This window comes from Doryrhamphus excisus, chromosome 14 (genome assembly GCF_030265055.1).
Source record: "Doryrhamphus excisus isolate RoL2022-K1 chromosome 14, RoL_Dexc_1.0, whole genome shotgun sequence".
In the NCBI taxonomy this organism is placed as follows: domain Eukaryota; kingdom Metazoa; phylum Chordata; class Actinopteri; order Syngnathiformes; family Syngnathidae; genus Doryrhamphus; species Doryrhamphus excisus.
In genome coordinates this window covers 6289058-6308404 of record NC_080479.1, presented here as the reverse complement: position 1 = coordinate 6308404, position 19347 = coordinate 6289058, and the positions used below count along the sequence as shown (strand labels likewise).

General features: G+C 42.9%; 2 protein-coding genes across 15 annotated transcripts in view; both read left to right on the top strand.

The window, feature by feature from the left end:
* Nucleotides 1-332: 332 nt before the first annotated feature.
* On the top strand, nt 333-5741 carry LOC131101403 (104 kDa microneme/rhoptry antigen-like). Its single transcript, XM_058046490.1, has 13 exons — nt 333-420; nt 911-972; nt 3008-3040; nt 3109-3144; nt 3499-3531; nt 3607-3636; nt 3704-3745; nt 3820-3843; nt 3972-4385; nt 4469-4843; nt 4940-4989; nt 5107-5140; nt 5566-5741. The coding sequence occupies exons 1-12, from the start codon at nt 383-385 to the stop codon at nt 5110-5112; spliced, it is 1143 nt and encodes a 380-aa protein (XP_057902473.1). The 5' UTR covers nt 333-382; the 3' UTR covers nt 5113-5140; nt 5566-5741.
* A 2142-nt stretch (nt 5742-7883) lies between these two features.
* LOC131101404 (uncharacterized) overlaps nt 7884-19347 on the top strand; it is a 21261-nt gene continuing 9797 nt past the window's right edge. For 2 of the 14 annotated variants that reach the window (XM_058046493.1, XM_058046491.1), the window contains exons 1-19: nt 7890-7905; nt 10019-10083; nt 10147-10206; nt 10514-10537; nt 15680-15772; nt 15939-15977; nt 16058-16114; nt 16269-16298; nt 16397-16447; nt 16513-16560; nt 17349-17393; nt 17625-17654; nt 17738-17824; nt 17910-17939; nt 18297-18326; nt 18399-18548; nt 18626-18697; nt 18764-18811; nt 18882-18917. In XM_058046493.1, coding sequence (XP_057902476.1) covers nt 7895-7905; nt 10019-10083; nt 10147-10206; nt 10514-10537; nt 15680-15772; nt 15939-15977; nt 16058-16114; nt 16269-16298; nt 16397-16447; nt 16513-16560; nt 17349-17393; nt 17625-17654; nt 17738-17824; nt 17910-17939; nt 18297-18326; nt 18399-18548; nt 18626-18697; nt 18764-18811; nt 18882-18917 — 1006 coding nt within the window. In that variant the 5' untranslated portion in view covers nt 7890-7894. Of the gene's footprint in view, nt 7906-9817; nt 10207-10283; nt 10538-15679; nt 15773-15850; nt 15978-16057; nt 16115-16268; nt 16299-16396; nt 16448-16512; nt 16561-17348; nt 17394-17624; nt 17655-17737; nt 17825-17909; nt 17940-18296; nt 18327-18398; nt 18549-18625; nt 18698-18763; nt 18812-18881; nt 18918-19347 lie in introns of those variants that run through there. The other 12 variants (XM_058046497.1, XM_058046501.1, XM_058046500.1 and 9 more) reach the window with 12 other exon arrangements.

Sequence of the window (19347 nt, the reverse complement as noted above, 5' to 3'; positions counted from 1 at the left end):
CTGCAGGTTCTTCAGGCTTTGTGGAATGTGGTCGCGCAGTTGTTGTTCAGGTTTTAGTAAAAGTCATCCGTCAATCAGACACAGCATATACCCATGATGTCATCCGTGACCAAGCTGAACGTCATCCGTCATCAAGCGAATAGTTGGAGGGACGGAGAGAACCTTTCTGGTTGGTCCAGTCCTTCCTGCCTTCAGGATTCCATTCAAAGTTCTTATGTTCCCGAGTCCACCAGCAGAGACTGGATTTGACCTAAAGCTGACCTTGAAGTTCAAGTCATTTGGGATGGCCAGGGGGAGGGGGAGAGGGGGAGGAGTAAGGGGTGGACTATAAAAACGTCTTCTGGTGCTCACCTGACTCAGATGTTGTGCTTTGACCATCCTGATGTTTGCTCTGTGGACTTCCGCAAAAATGTCCCTACGGTGAGTCCACTGACGTTTTAACGCTTTCCTTCAAAGTCGCTGCTGGACTTGGGGTACGCTCCTTTTGCTTTCTTACTTGGTGGTGTGGCAAACATTTTGCCAACTTGGTCTCGTTTAGTCATCTTCAATGAAGAATGTGCTAAAAGTAAAAAAATGACATGCTTCTGGCTACTTTCTTGTGCTTGGAGATGAATAGAGGCTGTGTTTTCTTTCACAAGACGACACCTTGAGCCATGAGGATCACCTGCTTTGTCTCATTGTTGACTTTGTCCCAAGAACAAAAGACAAAAGCCAGAAAGCTCACCTCTTTCTTTGGGACACTTTGACTGATGGCCTGAATTTGCTTTTGGAAACAAACACTCACTCTGTTTGGTCACTGTTTGGTCGCTGTGTGTGCGTACAAGCTAGTGAAAGACAGTTGTTCATTGTGTGTTCATTGTGTGTTCATTGTGTGTTCATTGTGTGTTCATTGTGTGTGTGTGTGTTTCAGGTGTCTCACACTGTTCCTGCTCTTCGCTCTTGTCACAGTGTGTCTGGCAGCTCCACTGCCTGGTATGTCCCTGTGTATGGCAGATTTCATTTCTATTTGCACATTCGCTGTCACGAAAATGACTGCATAACTTTCTTAACTCATGTCAATCATATCATAACTCATATAAAGACTACATATAAATCATAGAACCCAAATCAATCACTTTTCTTTCATTAGGTAATTATTCACATTGAATCGCAGATAAAAAAATAAGCTTTCATCAATCATGAGTAGTAATGTAAATCTATTTCTGGTAACTGATGAGATATGCAACTATGATAACTACATCACATTTTATGTCAAGGGATATCATGAAATTCGTCCCAACATTCTACTTTGTCCCAGGCGGCACAGATAGACTACTATAGTGTATTTCTAGCCTTTTTCTTTCCCCTCATATTTGCTCCCAAACGCTGATACTACGTGGGAAGGCATCAAGGGAAGATGAGCTTATTGAGTGCTAACTAGGATTTTTGTTAGGCCAGGCTGGTACTGGTGGATGGGGGCTCGCTATTCATTGAGTGCTTTTCCTGTCTGACAATTACTGTAGACGGCTATAATGTACATATGTTTTACTGGTGTTGAAACTAGTTAGCTAGTGTGCTAGCTATGTCATTGACACTAGCCCCCAAATAACTGTTGGCTGTGCCGGTAACTAGCAGCGCCTACCCAAACTTTTAGCTAGCAGCTCAAAGCAAAACAAAATCTGTCGGGAGACATGTAAAAAAACACTGGTCAGTTGGGCCGCTGGTATAGCAAGGTACCACTGTATAAATGGCAGCAAAAAATACATGTGGTGCTTGGACTAGTTTCTGTCTTCTCCCGCAGGTGACGTACTTGGTGATATCTCTGCCAGAGCTGTAAATAAAATTCAATAAAAATAAATAAATAAATTCAAAATCACAATGTTTGTTCCCGCTTCTATCTCCACTACAACTGCCGCGTGGGTAGGACGGTGCGCACGTTCAACATGCATCAAAAGAAATTGTGCCCTTAAAGCAAACTTCCAATAACTTTGACTATCCTCAGGGAAAAGTGGAAGCTACATCTTTCCTGTTTTATGGAGTATAATTTGGCATTATTTGATGTTTTGTTGTTTGAGCAGGAATGACAATACAAAGAGACAAGAACACAAATTGCAATGACAATAACAGAACAATAGAAACAATGAGAACTACATCAGCAAATGTCAACGAGGACTACAAACGACCATCAAAGTGGACAAAGTGTTAAACAGCCCCAGTGATAAATACTGGAATGAAACATATTAGTGGTAATAGTAGTCATGAAAATATGAAGCATGATCGCAAACCTCCTACCACCCAGCCAGGCCAACCCCCACCACCAGGGAGCCACTGGCCCTAATTTTAATGATCAATAATTGTCCTACAAATGACTGCTGATAAATGGTATTATATATTTTTTTCATGAAAGTAATGATAACACATGGCATATTAACGGCAGTTCCCCGTATCACTAACAACCAATTTTCATTTCTGATGAGTTTTTGACATTAGAATTGGAATGTCAACATGAAGTAAAATTCATTCAACACCAAAATAAAACAAACAAAAACAGCCCAATGAGTGTGACTTGGTTGTTGTCTGAATATCGACACACACAAAAGGTAGAAAAAAGGTGGAGATAGTTGAAATTGTACGTCAATGCAGGTCTCAGCTTGTTGGCATCTCGAATAGCGTTGTTATGTCCCTCCTGACACTCAGATGCAGTACATGCGCATTTATCACAGCTGGCCAAATGTTGCAGTTCCTTTTTTGTCCTTGGTTAATGGATTTATTAATCGTGACAGGCCTACACCCAATGGTCAAATTGTATGTTGAGTACAATACATGTATACATGTATTGTACAATACATGTACAATACATGTCTACATGTTGGCAGGCCCATACTAACGTTGAAAATCCTACCCGCCCCATTATGCAGTGAAGCACTGCATTATGCTAAGACTACAACAATCTGTTGAAACTTATTGGGTTTTGATTGAAAAATGAAATGATGCGGTTGTTTCTCAGAAAGCATATTTTCTGTTGCAGACAGAAGCGCAGTGCTGCTTGCTCATCTTGATGGTAAAACACAGCAAGCATCAAAGCATTTGTGCTTCTTCTTTGTGGTTTTGAGAGGTTTTATCTTGCAGGAAAAGCGGCAGCACAACATGTGACGTCACCGCCAGGTAGGCACGCTTACACTCAAGGCAGATGGTGGCCCCATCATGAGTCTGGTTCGTTCTCTTGACTTGCTAAGTGCTGCTTGTGGGGAAGCTGGAGAGCAGGGCCAGATCATAAAACTAATGGATGGGCATTAGTCACGCACAAAGCTCAACTTGAAGTGTCTCTGTCACGTAGCACTGATGCTGCTTAATTGCACCTTAATAAAAAGGTGCTTAATTGATGGCCCACAAAGCAGTCAGTTCATTATGGTAGAGGGCAGCTACCACATCACTTCAACCCTAACCCCATAGTCTCCTGAAATGATCAAAAAGCTACCATAAGTACATGTGCTTCCCCTTCTTTTTTCTTTATGTCAGCTCCTGAGTCACATGACACATCACATTCCCCAGGTAAGAGAGTGAGTATGTGCGTGCAACACCATTCAGGGATTACAACTAGCATAATAAAATCAAGTGTGTCCGCAGATTTTGACGACTCCCAAGAAGAAACCGAAGGTAACGTGTGAGCTTGTCCACATGTTTTTCTATTGATTCTTTGAGTAATCCATGTTTTGTTAATCAGCAAAACCAAACGTTCAGGACAACAACCAAGCAGAACTTGAAGGTGAGATACTCAAGTCATACTGACAGCTCTGTTGTGTCGTGTAACTTGACAGAGTCTTATGTTCATGTTCACAGGTGCACCTGACCCTACGGATTCAGGTAGTGTGTCTTACTCAGTCGAGCTATGAAGACTTCAGACAGTAGTTCAGGATTGTAATGAAACATAGATGTTCTCATTTCGTACAGCAGCAAAAATTAAACCAGAAACCATTTTCATTTTCAAACAGTTCCAGAATATGTAGAATCACCAGAGTCTGTGGCATCACCAGAATCCTTGGAATCACCAGAGTCTGCAGAATCACCAGTGTCCTTGAATTCACCAGAGTCTGTAGACTCATCAGAGTCCTTGGAATCACCAGAGTCTGTAGAATCACCAAAGTCTGTGGAATCGCCAGAGTCAGAGGAATCACCAGAGTCTGTAGAATCACCAAAGTCTGCGGACTCACCAGAGTCCGAGGAATCACCAGAGTTTGTGAAAACATCAGAGTCCCCAGAATCACTAGAGTCTGCAGAATCCCCAGAGTCCTCAGAGTCCTTAGAGTCACAAGATTCCGCAGAATCACTAAAGGCTATAGACTCCAGAATCATCCCAGAATCATCCGAGTCACTGGAATTGCCTAAATCCCTAGTGTTACCATCAGGTCAGCTGCTGTTCCATCATAAAGGTGACACCCTCACACTAATCCATGTCAAAGTTGAAAATTCTGGCACCATCTGTTATCAGAGTCGAGTTCTGAGGCGGATGAGGACAACAGGGAGACGAGCAACGAATCGGAGCCTGAGACTGATGCAACCACATCTGACATGGCTGATAACGGTGATGCGAGTGACATGCTTGATTTAGAGGAGGGTGGAGAGGTGGGGCTTGAGGTGGTAGATGAGGATGAGATACAGGTGGAAGAAGGAAGAGCGATACCAGAACTAGATTTGTCTGAGGAGCCACAGCTGATTCAAGGGGCCTCAGATGTGATCATAGAAGGAGAAGAAAACTCTCCAAAGGATGGAAATGCTGACAGCAGCAGAGGCACCATGGACCAGGAGGAGAATATGGAGGAGCAGAATGTTCAAGAACCTGAAGAGAGCTTTGACTCCACTGAAGGTTATTTGGACTCTGTTGAGGAATTCCATGTTCTATTTCTATTTTTTTGCAGAAACTCACTTTCTGACCATAATTGTTGCTCTCATTTTTTTACAGCAACTCTTATTGAGCAGGCAGACCCAACCCCCCCTTTGCCGGCGCAAATGGTAAAGCTTTCCTTCACATTTGACCTCTCAACTGAAAGTCAATTCTAAGTCGAAAAGAACATCTGACAAGGAAGAATTGAAGTTGGAGTGAAGTAGTTCTTGTGTTTCCTTTTCCAGAAGTGAAGTAGAAGTTGGTAGTGTGGTTAAGCAGGTAATGTTCCACGTTCCATGTTCCGGGTGAATGTAAGTACATGATGTCATTTCTAAACAGTAAATGATATATTTCCATCAGAGCATCCTGACTGTTAACTTTTACTTCAGATCCATTGAGGTGGTGGCAAAATGTAAAAAAGCACTTTATTCTTTGGTAACTGTCGTTCCTGGAACTCAAGGGCCCATTGTGTTTTGTGTTTGCATAGCGCTGATGTTCCAGTAACATCGATATCACAAACTGAACTCTACTAACTTACTAAATATCTGTTCCCCTTAAGTAATAATAGTTATCATCAAGCCTCATCCTATTCCGTGTCCCAGCTGAAAATAAAAAAGTCATTTGATGATTGCTGTTAGCATCTTCATTTTCTTGTGTGTACAGTCAGAGATTGTGTTTTTACGTTTGGCTTTTCTGTCTTTCAGACGCAAGCATGGGACAGCCCGAGTGGAATCCCTGCCAACTGCACTGTCTTTCTGCATGCTTTTATTTGCTGTGTTTGATGACGCCGCATGTACATACAGTATATTCCCTGCTACTGCTCCTAGTCAAAGTCATGTAGGCAGAGAAACTGATCACCTAATAAACGTTCATTCCACAACTCTTTGGAATCATCATTTATGAGTGTCATGAACGGCTGCTTCTAAAAGTGGAGTTGCGGTCTGGTTCCATGATTCTGGAATAACCTCTGTTCTTTCTAGCTTCTCCTCTTTCTGATTGCCTCTTGGAAGTTTTGGTTTAGAAGTTCAACTTGAAATGAAAAGTGTACCAAAGTGCATTGGGCATCATCCAACAATAATTCTGTCAGGGAATTCTATTCTTTTGGGGGAAGTCACATGATTTGGGAGTGTTGTTCACTTCATTGGCTCATTAATAACAAGCATGTTTTCGATGCTCCCCTTGTTTTCTGCTCATTATTAATAGAATATAATCTTTATTGTCAATGTCATGGCTAACAATCTAACGATGAAATGATGTGCCATCCATCACTGCAGTGTTGGGATGCTCCGATCGATCGGCCACCAATCGGTATCAGCCAACATCAGTGTAAATGCAGGGTATCGATATTTAAAACGCATATCCCTTCCGCCGATCAGCTAAGGGCATCGATGGCCACACACCAGCGAGCGGAAGGGAGCTTGCCACGGCTGGAGGCCCTTTTTTGTGGAGTTCTATGCACAAATGCACAAAATGTTCTTTTCAAAAGTTCCTGGATCCAGATGATGTGAACCACTCCCAAAATGTAATCAGTTCTTCCGTATCCCATTTCTCCTGAACATTTCATCCAAAGGCATTCCCATCTTTTCAAGTAATTTTGAACATAAACAAACCAAAAAACAATTAAAAAAAACATAACCTCTGTTCTTGCACTTGGTGGAGGTCAAAAATCAGTTCTAATATTTGTGACTGCATGGTTAGCACGTTGGCCACACAGACAGGAGATGGAGAAGATCTGGGTTGGCATTGCATTTGGAACATCTGTGTTGGGTTTCCTCCCACAAAACATGCTTGTTAGGTTGTTTGGAGAGTGTCATTAGTCAATAGGTACGTATGGGCCCTGCCATTTGTTGTAGACCAGTCTCTCGCCCACAGTCAGCTGGTATAGGCTCCAGCATACCCCCTCGAACCTCGTAAGGAGAAGAAGCATAGAAGATGGATGGATGGATGACTATTTGCTATTTTTGGAGTTTCCTGACAGCAAGAAGATTTAGGAATGTCGGCATGGCCTTCCCACGTGGACTTTCCATCATCTCCTTACCTTCCCTGCGTCCAACTTGATAGCAAATAAAGTTTGCACAGAGACAACAGCTAGTGTTTTTAAGTTTTAGAAGGTCAATGGAATGTCGGGTTGCTTAGTCCATAGAGAACCTGAAACTCGGTGCAGGTGTGTGGGAGGGGGTGGAGTCAGATTACTCAAGACGGCAGCTCGCCCACATGGAAGAGCGACTCTGGTGAAGATGAAGTTTCACTAAAAGCATAAATGAGGAAGCCTGGTGGTCTCGCATGGCCACAGATTTACACGCTCGTATGCACACGCACACACACGTACATCTTTGTACCCTAAAAAATGGCCTCCTATCATAGTGACTGCTACACACTTGCTGTACTCTTATTTTGAAAGGGGTGTACCATGGGAAGAAAGTGTGGGGAGGGTCCACAGGAAGAACTTCTTGATGTGAATCATGTCATGTCTGTGACTCCTTTCTTCTCCATTTGTCCTTGCTCATGTGCCTTCATGCTGTGTGGACATGCAATGACACATCACGTGACATCTCAACGGATGTCATTGGAGCACTGACCAAGCCTCGAATTGGAATTGCCTTGACCAAGCCTTGATGTGCATTCGTCTTCATGTTTGTGTGGAACATCGTTAGGAAGATTCAAAGATTGATAAACAAGCACACAGAAGCACTTCATCCCAGCAGACATACCATGTTTATCAACTTCAGATGTTGGACTGAAAGAGCAGCTTGTTCAGCATCAAGTCAACCATCTAAGGTTTAGCAGTGTCTTCCTCATACACGACCAAACTAGTGGGCCTCAACGCCCCAATGTTGGGGCACATTCATCATCGGGCTGTGGAAGTGTGGCTGTATATGCAATAAGGTTTAGTGACTTGCACATAGGATGTGGAAGCAAACTCATTCCATAAGAGAGCCACACTGTTTCTAGTACAAGCCTCGCCCCACCGTAGCAAAGCTCCGCCCCCTGGATATAAAGTGCTGACAAGGGTCTGATCTCCAGACAAGCATCATGTCGCCACGGTGAGTAAAGCTTTCTGATAGTGGCTAATTACTGGATTTATGAACAACATACTGACTGGTTCTTGGATATGATAGTGGCTAATAACTGGATCTTTTTATGAACACCATTCTGACTAATTCTTGGATATGATAGTGGCTAATGACTGGCTCTCATTTATGATCATGATGCTGACTAATTCCTGGATATGAGGGTGGCTAATTACTGGATCAAATTTATGAATATGATACTGACTAATTCATGCATATGATAATGGATAATTACTGGATTTCATTTATGATCATGATACTGACTAATTCTTGGATATGATAGTGGCTAATTACTGGATCTTTTTTCTGAAAACCATAGTGACAAATTCCTTGATATGATAGTGGCTAATTACTGGATCTCATTTATGATCACGATACTGACTAATTCCTGTAGTTGATAGTGACTAATTACTGGATATGATCATGGGTAATAACTGAATCTCATTTATGAACACCATACTGACTAATTCCTGGATATGATAGTGGCTAATTACTGGATCTCATTTATGAATACCATTGGGAATAATTCCTGGATGATAGCGGCTAATTACTGGATCTCATTGATGAACACTATACTGCCTAATTCTTGGATATGATAGTGGCTAATTACTGGATTTCATTTATGAACACCATACTGACTAATTCTTGGATATGGTAGTGGCTAATTACTGTATCTTTTTCTGAACACTATAGTGACAATTTCCTGGATTTGATAGTGACTAATTACTGGATCTCATTTATGATCAAGATACTGACTAATTCCAGGGTAAGATGGTGGCTAATTATTGGATCTCATTTGTGAACACCATACTGACTCATTCCTGCATATGATAGTGGCTAATTACTGGATCTCATTTTTGACAACAATACTGACTAATTCCAGGGTATAATGGTGGCTAATTATTGGATCTCATTTATGAACACCATACTGACTCATTCCTGCATATGATAGTGGCTAATTACTGGATCTCATTTTTTACAACAATACTGACTAATTCCAGGATGGTGGCTAATTATTGGATCTTTTTAATTAACACCATACTGACTCATTCCTGCATATGATAGCGGCTAATTACTGGACCTCATTCATAAACACCATGCTTACAAAGTCTTTCATATGATAGTGGCTACGTACTGGACCTTTATTTGAACACCATACTGACTAATTCCTGAATGTGATTGTGGCTAATAACTGGATCTCATTTATGAACACGACACTGACTAATTCTTGGATATGACAGTGGGTAATTACTGGATCGAATTTATGATGCCCACATTGACTAATTCCTGGATATGATAGTGGCTAATTACTGGATCTCATTTCTGAACACCATACTGGCTAAATCTTGGATATGATAGTGGCTAATTACTGAATCTCTTTTATGAACACCATACTGACTAATACCAGGATTTGATAGTGGTTAATTACTGGATCGCAGTCATGAACATGATACTGACTAATTCCTGGATATGATAGTGGCTAATTACTGGATCTCAATTAATGGACATATTAATAACTAATTTATGAACACAATACTGACTATGGGCTGCACAGCAGCCGAGTGTTTAGCGCGCAGGCCTCACAGCTAGGAGACCCGAGTTAAATTCCACTCTTGGCCATGTGAGGGGTTTGCATGTTCTTCATTGGAGCTTCATTGGCCACTCTAAATTGTTTGTCTATATGTGCCCTGTGATTGGCTGGCCACCAGTCCAGGGTGTACCCCGCCTCTCGCCCGAAGACAGCTGGGATAGGCTCAGCACCCCCGCAACCCTCGTGAGGATAAGCGTTAGAAAATGAACGAATGAATGCTGACTATTTCATGGACACAATAGGGCCTAATTGATAGGCATTGAAGTGACTCTTATGGACTTATTAGTGACTTATGAGTGACCCATAGTACGAGGACGTGGCATACAGAGTGCTGTGCATTGATGGATATGTTGGTAAGTAAATGATTTGACCAAATGACAGTAGTTCATGAGGAAGGAAGCTACCTAAGCCAAACTGATGAGTTCCTCAGTAACGAGAGTATTTAGGTGTAAAGTGAGCGCTCGATTGGGAAGTGATTGCTTCGTGTTCCGTCAGGAACCTGATCTTGGTGTCCTTGCTGGTCGTCCTGGTCCCGCCAGTGTCAGCTGCTCCTATGGAAGGTAAGAAGGGATTCTCCATGCTGCACATGCGGTGGGGACATGAGAGGTGTTGTGGTGTTTCAGAGCATGAGGAGGCGGAGCCTACTGAGGAGGTGGAGGGTGAGCAGTCGGAGGAGGAGGAGGGTAGGCTTGTTTACATCTATTTTTCTTCCTGTTCAGTAAGCATGGTGTCTTTCATGTCGATCACTTTCTCTCGGCAGTGCACCGTTTCAGCAAGTCAATCCTAAATTGACGGTAAAATTAATTATGCTCCATGAAGTGAAGAAAATAAAGAGGATCCTCCCATGAACCTTGAAGAAGCTAGCAATGGGATCTTGCTAAACCTTGGGAAACAAAAGGAGAAAATGGGTGTTGACGTTTAGCATTGGGCAAACAAAGTCCATGTGACACAACAAGAACAATAAAAAACCTGGATGTGTTTTCCTTTCAGATGATGACGACTCCACAAAGGAGGGTGAGAGATGGGCTGACCTTTAACCTTTTAAGCTTTCCACATAACAAAAACGTGAATCAATCTAAACTGTAATTAGGCCTGTCACGATAATCAATACATCCATCAACAACAGAGAAATAAAAAGCAATTGCTGAGAAACGGACATGTGCACGCGCTAGCGAGTCTCTGCACATGGAGTGTAGGGAGTATTGACAGGTGTATTCGCCTCGCCCACACTACAGCCAGGTGACAATGTACCGCCAACACACTGACTACATACTTTGTTGTGTGGGAAACACCATCCCATGGCGAGTTCAGCCATCCTCATCTGGTGACATGAAAACCAAACACGTCCTTGTGCCTAAACAAGCCTAAACTCTCATCATGGACATGCAAAGCAATTGGCACGCAATGGCAACTTCAAAGCTTTCTGTTCAATATTCAGACAATAACCTTCATAAACATAAACATAAAGGATGTTTGGGCCACGTTGACAAAAGTAAATCAACTGAGATTTCAAGAATAAAGTCATAAATGTATGATTTCAAAAAAGTGGCAAGTTTTGTCTGAGACAGCTATGTTAAGGTTGGGACTTACGGGACCTTTGGCCTTGTGGAAGGGGTGGGTCAGGAAGGAGGAAGTGAGAAGGGCGAGCAAGACATGCTAATCTAAATGCTAAACTGCTGGTTTACTGCCACCAGAGAAATTAAAGCTTCCTTCCTTCCATTTCCTCTCTCACGCCTCATATCATATATCATACACACTGCTTTTCTACTAATTTCTTCAACTCATACGAACACTTTCCATTTATTTTCCATTCCATTCTCCTCCACCTATCCCGGTCACGGGGACAGCAGTCTCAGTTGGGAAGCCCAGACTTCCCCGTCCCCGGCCCCCTCCTCCAGCTCCACCAGGAGGACCCCAAAGCATTCCCATGCCAGCTGTGAGACATAATCCCTCTAGTGTGTCTTAGGTCTGCCCCGGGGCCTTCTGCCGGCCGGGCATGCCGGAACACCTCACCAGGGAGGCATCCGGACTAGATGCCACCTCAACTGGCTCTTCTCCATGTGAAGAAGAAGTGGCTCTACTCTGAGCCCCTCCCGGTGACTGACTTCACCCTATCTCATAGGGTAGAGTCCTGGCACCCTACGGAGGAAACTCATTTCAGCCGCTTGTATCCACCATCTCCTTCTTTCTGTCATGACCCACAGCTCATGACCATAGGTGCTCTCTTTTCACCACAACGGCCCGTAAACAGGTTGGATTTACTGCTGGATCCTGAATGCCAACCAAGATCCTGCTCCGGTTGTAAAAGAACCCAATGGCACGTACAGTAGTAACTAGCCACCAATCCCATGATCCTGGAGCACTCCACACAGGACCCCACGAGGGACACAGTTCAATTTTCCAAGTCCACTAAGCCTATGTAGACCGGTTGGGCACAGGGCATCACTAGACCTGATACTGTACTGGGGCACACCTGGGGCACACAGAATTCATGAGAGCACGCAAAGAGCGCAAGAGAATTCAACACTTATTTATCACCAAAGATAAATAGATCTTTAAACTATTCAATCATATCAGACTATGTTGTTGACTAGATCTTTGATTAACCATCTGAAAAGTACTGCGCTAATGCATTTGACCTACTTGTGCACTTTACTCTAGACTTGTAAACTATTACATTAAACCATTACAAAAACACAACAACTGTTGTGTGTCTCTTCAGGGAATCATTTTTGGGAAGTAAACTGTAACGTCTTGTTTTCAGTTTTGCAAAGTGGTCAATCACTTGGCTGTGGCTTCACTTGGAAAGTTCCTCACTCTCCACTGACATGATGGCAAGATGGTGAAGCCTATCCTGCCTCATTGTGCTTCTCAGCCAAGTGTGGAGCCATTTTCTGTGAAATAAACTTGAATGGTTTAAAAATGTGGCTCACGACTTGATCTTAGGGGAAAATGTTTTTCTTATAATAATAATAATACATTTTATTTAAAAGCGCCTTTCAGGACACCCAAGGTCGCTGTACAGGAGATAAAAACACCAATATAAAATACAAAAAACAAACAAAAACATACAAAACAAGATAAAAGACAACAAACAATAAATAAGAACATACAATAAATAGGGGGAGGAGGGACCATGTGAAGCTGTTAAAGGGAATAGGCAAGTTTGAACAGATCTTCTTCTTCTTCTTCCTGAAGATAGACCATTTGAGAACCACTGCACCATCCTTAGGCTATATCTGTCGACACAAGCTTACTCAAAATCATCATTGATGCAGAGTTCAGGATGCTCAGGATGCTGGTTCCTGAGCAGAACCAGCGGACCATGAACAGACCATGAACCATGAAACTCACTGGAAGTTCCCCCGACAGCTCGTACAGCAAATGAATGTAGTTGTCTTGATACAAGGAATAACGTTAGCTAACTTAGCATTAACTTAAGACAGACTTCTGTTGCCTGTCTAGCTAGGACTTCAGTTACTTCTCTCATTCCTTGCTGCTTTGTCCCTGCTGCAGGCGAATAACCTTCTGATATCTAGCTAGGAGTTACAGTTAGAGTCAAATCAAAATCAAAATAGTATATTTAACAAGTTGTTGTTGGCTAATATTACCTACCTCACGCAGTGATTCTCATCGCCTGCCTCTCACTCTCCCTCTCTCGCTCTCTTGCTCCCTTTCTCTCGCTCTCTTGACTTGAGTTGACACACAAGTACTATCAGCTGAAGTCTCTACACTTGAATAAATTATCATATTAATTAGCCATGTGCCATTGTTTATGTGGAGTGAATACAGCAGCAATGCATTGCCATACTAAGTAGTATGTGCCTTGGACTTAAAACTCTGAAGTGATTTTTTTTAAATTTGGTGACATTTTTACTGGGGCACTGCAGATCAATACTGGGGCACGTGCCCCCGTGAAATCTGTCTGGCGACGCCGCTGGTTGGGCAAACTTCCATGTACCCTCCAGTACCTTTGCAAGGGTGTAGAGCTGGTCCAGTGTTCCGACCAGGATGAAAACCACATTGGACCTCTTGTAGCCGAGGTTGTACCATTAACAGTCCTACCATTCACTCCAGCCCCGGGAATAGACTTTCCGAGGGAGGCTAAGGAGTGTGACCCCCTACAGTTGGGACACACTTCTGGACACCCTTCTTGAAAGGGGGAACCACCACCCCGGTGTGCCAATCCAGAGGTACTGTTCCCGACTTCTACTAAATGTTGAAGAGACGTGTTAGCCAAGACAGTCCCTCAACTTCCAGAGTCTTGAGAGATTCAGGGCGAAACTCGTCCACCCCTGTAGCTTTACCAACGGGGAGCTTTTTTTTTTTCACTTTATTGAAAAAAATAACTTTATTCTACTGATGTCACGACTTTATTCCACTAATATGACCACTTTATTCTACTAATATCACCACTGTATTCCACTAATAATCACCACCACTTTATTCCACTAATATCAGGACTTCATTCTACTATCACCACTTTATTCCACTAATATCAGGACTTCATTCTACTATCACCACTTTATTCCACTAATATGGCCACTTTATTCCACTAATATCACCACTTTATTTCACTAATATGACAACTTTATTCTACTAATGTCACCACTTTATTCCACTAGTATCACTACTTCATTCTACTATCACCAATTTATTCCACTAATATACCACTGTATTCCACTAACATCAGGGCTTCATTCTACTATCACCACTTTATTCCACTAATATGGCCACTTCATTCCACAAATATCACCACTGTGTTCCACTAATATCAGGACTTCATTTGACTATCACCACTTTATTCCACTAATATGGCCACTACATTCCACTAATATCACAACAATATTCTAATATCACCACTTTATTCCACTAATATCACTTTATACCACTAATATTACGACTGTATTCCACTAATGTCACCACTTTATTCCACTAATATTACCACTGTATTCCACTAATGTCACCACTTTATTCCACTAATATCACAACTTCACTCTGCTGTCACTTTATTCCACTAATATGGCCACTTTATTCCACTAACATCACCACTGTATTTTATTTTACTAATATAACCACTTTATTCCACTAATATGACCGCTATATTTTACTAATATCATTTTATACCACTAATATCACCACTGTATTCCACTAATGTCACCACTTTATTCCACTAATATCACTATATTTTACTAATATCACTTTATACCACTAATACCACCACTGTGTTCCACTAATATCATGACTTAATTCGACTATAACCACTTTATTCCACTAATGTGGCCACTTTATTCGACTAATATCACCACTTCATTCCACTAATATGACCACTATATTGCACTAAAATCACTACTTCATTCTACTATCACCCCTTCATTCCACTAATATGACCACTATATTCCACTAATATCGCTACTTCATTCTACTATCACCACTTCATTCCACTAATATGGTCACTTTATTCCACTGATATCACAACTTCATTCTGCTGTCACCACTTTATTCTTCTAATGTCACCACTTTATTCCACTAATATCAGGACTTCATTCTACTATCACCACTTTATTCCACTAACATCACCGCTGTATTTTACTAATATCACCACTTTATTCCTAATATCACCACTTTATTCCACTAATATCACCACTGTATGTTACTAATATCCCCACTGTATTCCACTAATATCACCACTGCATTTTATGAATATCACCACTTTATTCCACTAATATCACTTTATTCCACTAATATCACCACTTTATTCCTCTAATGTCACCAATTTATTCCACTAATGTCACCAATTTATTCCACTAATGTCACCAATTTATTCTACTATTGCCGCTTTATTCCACTAATATCAGCACTACTAAATGTGACTTTATTGCTAATGTACAACTTTAATGCTATTGTTTTCAGAGCGGTACAAGAGTGACGCTGGTTGTGAATGAGAACTCTTGTGATGTGAAGTGTAGCTATAGCTAGTCATCTGTCCATCAGTGTGTTATGGTGACAGGCCTAGCAGTGATGAAGGTGACTGTGAGGCTCATGAGAGTGGAATGGGGGCCTTTTCTGAATCAGTAGTCAAATTGAAGCTGGAGATTTTTGGATTAGACCAAATCCTGGAATGAAAGTGAATCTTTGTGAACTTTTTTAATTAAGTGCAAGAAACACAAGCTGCATTCATACCCCCCACCCCACCTTCCTCTCCAGCAGGACCTCCTGGTGCCCCCCAGACGGCAGGCGGAGCTTCAGGTAAGATGAGCGCTCAGGTTTTCCGAGCTCAAATGTTGCTTTGTCCCATGTTGTCCAAATGTTCCGTGCTGTTCAAAGATGAAGGTTCCATTGAGTGGTCACATGGTTCCATCATTAGCATGTCTTGGAGCCAATCAGGGCTCATCCTCAGCTCACCTCTTTGCAGGTATGAGACCCCACGTGCCGTCTACTGTCCATGGCAGCGGTGAGTCCAACGGCAGCAGACGACATCCTCGGCTGCTACGAAAACGTCTGAGGAGTTGATGACTTGTTTCAATGCGTCAGGTTGGCAGGATGGCGCGGCCGGAGGACATTCCGACGGAAGCACGGGCAGCTCTGGTGGTAAAGCTCACATTCTGGAATACCGTATCTGTCTTTCTGTCCGCCCAGTCCAGGGTGGAGTCTGTCTTTGGTCGGCTAGGATAGGCTCCAGTTCACCTTTGACCCTGAACTGAAGCGCTACACAATGTGTGTGTGTGTGTGTGTGTGTGTGCAGGTTCTGACGCGGTGGACTCTTATTCAAACGGTGAACATCTTTGACCTTGTAATGTCCTCCCAACTCAGCCTTCTCTAAAAACAATCCAATGTGCATCATGATGCCCAAATGTTTGTGGAGCACTCCAGGTAACGGACAGAAGCTGTTGAACGGAAGGGGAGGAGCCGAGGGACAAACAGGTAAGCAGAAAGGGGGCGGGGAATACAATGTTCCAGCCCTGTCAATCAATGAAGCGTTGTCGCAGGTGTGCTGATGTCACTTGAGGGTGGAGCTTCTCCCCTGGAGCACGCAGGTAAGTGTCCAGGAGAGGTGCGTCCCATTGGATGACAGGGATGATGAAGACAGAGTCTTGCAGATGATTGGCCGATGTTACTGCAGGAAATATTCATTGTCAAAACAAAACTCACCAGATATCCACCATCTTGGATTCGTGTTAGTGTGACGGATTCCTCTGCTTCCTCTGCCCCTCCTCAGAATCCTCCTCATAGTCCCACCCTTGAGTCCCCCTTGGGAAGGGGGGGTCTTCTAAGCCATCTTCATTCATTCATTCATTTTCTACTGCTTATCCTCACGAGGGTCGCGGGGGTGCTGGAGCCTATCCCAGCTGTCTTTGGGCGAGAGGCGGGGTCCCCCCTGGACTGGTCACCAGCCAATCACAGGGCACATATAGACAAACAACCATTCCCACCCACATTCATACCTATGGACAATTTGGAGTCGCCAATTAACCTAGCATGTTTTTGGAATGGGGCAGGAAACCGGAGTCACTGCCATCTTATCTTATTCGTGGACAAAAGTAAGGGAGACTTGCATTCTTTACCATTTGGCCTCTGGACATCAACTATATTCACATAAAAAAGTCTAAAGGATACTTATATAGAGTTTATAACAAGTACTACATATGTTGGCTCTCAGGACAATATATACTGTATGACCAATATTATATTTATTATGGCTATGCATACATATATACCATACCTATGTTATACACTACATACATTTTTACCATTAGCATGCTAATATATGACCAATAGATCCGCAAACATGTCTGTGACTCCCTTCTCCATCTGCTTCTGGAAGGAACCGTGGAAGCGCACTTACATCACTTCCTGTTGGACCTGCTGGGTGAGCCCAACCACAACATCTCTCTCTCGTCTGCAGTCCTGTTGGCTCTTGCTAATGCTAATCACCAAGTCACCTGGCTACCACAGCCTGATGACCATTAGAGGTCGCCAAATGATATTTCAAATGTAGTACTTGGAATTGTCCACCAGAGGTAGACAGAGCTGATATGACGTCAACAGACTTGACACTTATGACAATAGAAATGTCAGTAACAACCATGGTTTCTTTCAGGCCGCACACCAACCAGCATGGACGCCACAGGTCGGACATATTCCCTCTCACCAGTATTACTGGTAGTACTGGTGTACTTTCCATAACTCTTCTTTCTTTCTTATCCTATCAAGGAAGTCTCATGGACGCTCGTGCCATCAGCCAATCACCCTCTAGTCCCCACTCAAGCCACGACCAATCCACTGCCCGGCAGGACTCATGTACTAAAAAGCAGTACTCTTATGTCAAAAAATACTACACACCCTCACTGCATGGTGATCATTTCTTCGACTTGGTTCTCCTCAGCATCTTTCTCATCACCAGCTCAACAGACAGGTACTACACACACTACTACCACTACTACTACTACTACTACACTCTATACAGAAATATTTGCACACACACTACTACTACTACGACTATTACTACTACACTCTATACGTAATACTACCACACACACACCACTACTACTACTACTACTACACACTATACGGTAATACTAGCACACACACTACGACTACCTCTACTACACTCTATATGGTAATAGAGTGTATTAGAGTGTATAATAAACAGTAGCTCACACAGCAGTAAGAGGTGTATTAGAGTGTATAATAGTTGACAGGAGTTTTTGGGAAGTACCTAGAGTACTTGATGGAGGAGAGGTAGTAGTGATGAAAGATGGCTGTCATCCAGCAGGAAGTCAGCTGATGGACACAGATGGAGGTCACCATCTCACAGGTCTCACGAAAGGGACCAAGGCAGAAGCTTCATCTGAGTGTTTGCTATTATTCTCAGTGTCCGCCCGACCGGCGTCCTTCAGGGATCTTCACGCTCACAGCGTCCCGTGGGCCCCCACGGGTACGACCGTTCTACCGCGGGGTTCCACAATCAATGCTTTTCTTCATCTTTGGACCGCCAGTGTCAGCAGGCACCGTGACAGCACCAGTGAGCATCAGTAAACATCGAATGTTGTGTTTCCGGTCAGCCATGTTTCTTATCCCGCCGTATGCCGTACGTGTCAGTTACAGGGTCCTCGCCTGTGGTCACCCGCACCGAGCTGGCAGATGGCGACCTGGCACACACTCCGCACTCAGGTGCTTTTTGGCACTAGCGCTTGCATGGCCAAGATCATTAGGTTTTATGTACCTCTTTTCTTACAGGAACACACACATGGCGCACTGACACCGTTACCATGGCAACAGCCCCAAGTAAGCTTCGTCCACCAGGGATAACACCAGTACTAACACACTAGTCAAAGTTAAACATCTTCCCTTTTAGTCTTTGCAGAGGCATCAGGAACTCCACTACACTCCAGTGAGTCTTTTCACATGTCTCTGCTCAATAACCCGTATCATACCCTGCCATGATATCATCACCCATGATAGCATACCTTAATCATGACATCATCACCCATGATATCATATGCTATAATCATATCACACCCTAATCATATCATCACCTATGATATCACACACTATCATGATATCATCACCCGTGACATTGTTGTGAAAAAAATTTGTAGTAGTAGTAGTTAGTAGTAGTAGGAAATAGAATGCCAGAAATAAATACAGAATTCTGGCAGTTGTTATGACCTTTGCCAAACAAAGGGGTCAGACAACACACAATATGCATTGCGGTCTGAGGTGTCTGGCCGAGAGTGGCCTGTTGGTGGGAACTCTTACATTACAATACATTACAATAGTGAATACATTCTTACACCATAATATCAGACTCATGATATCAT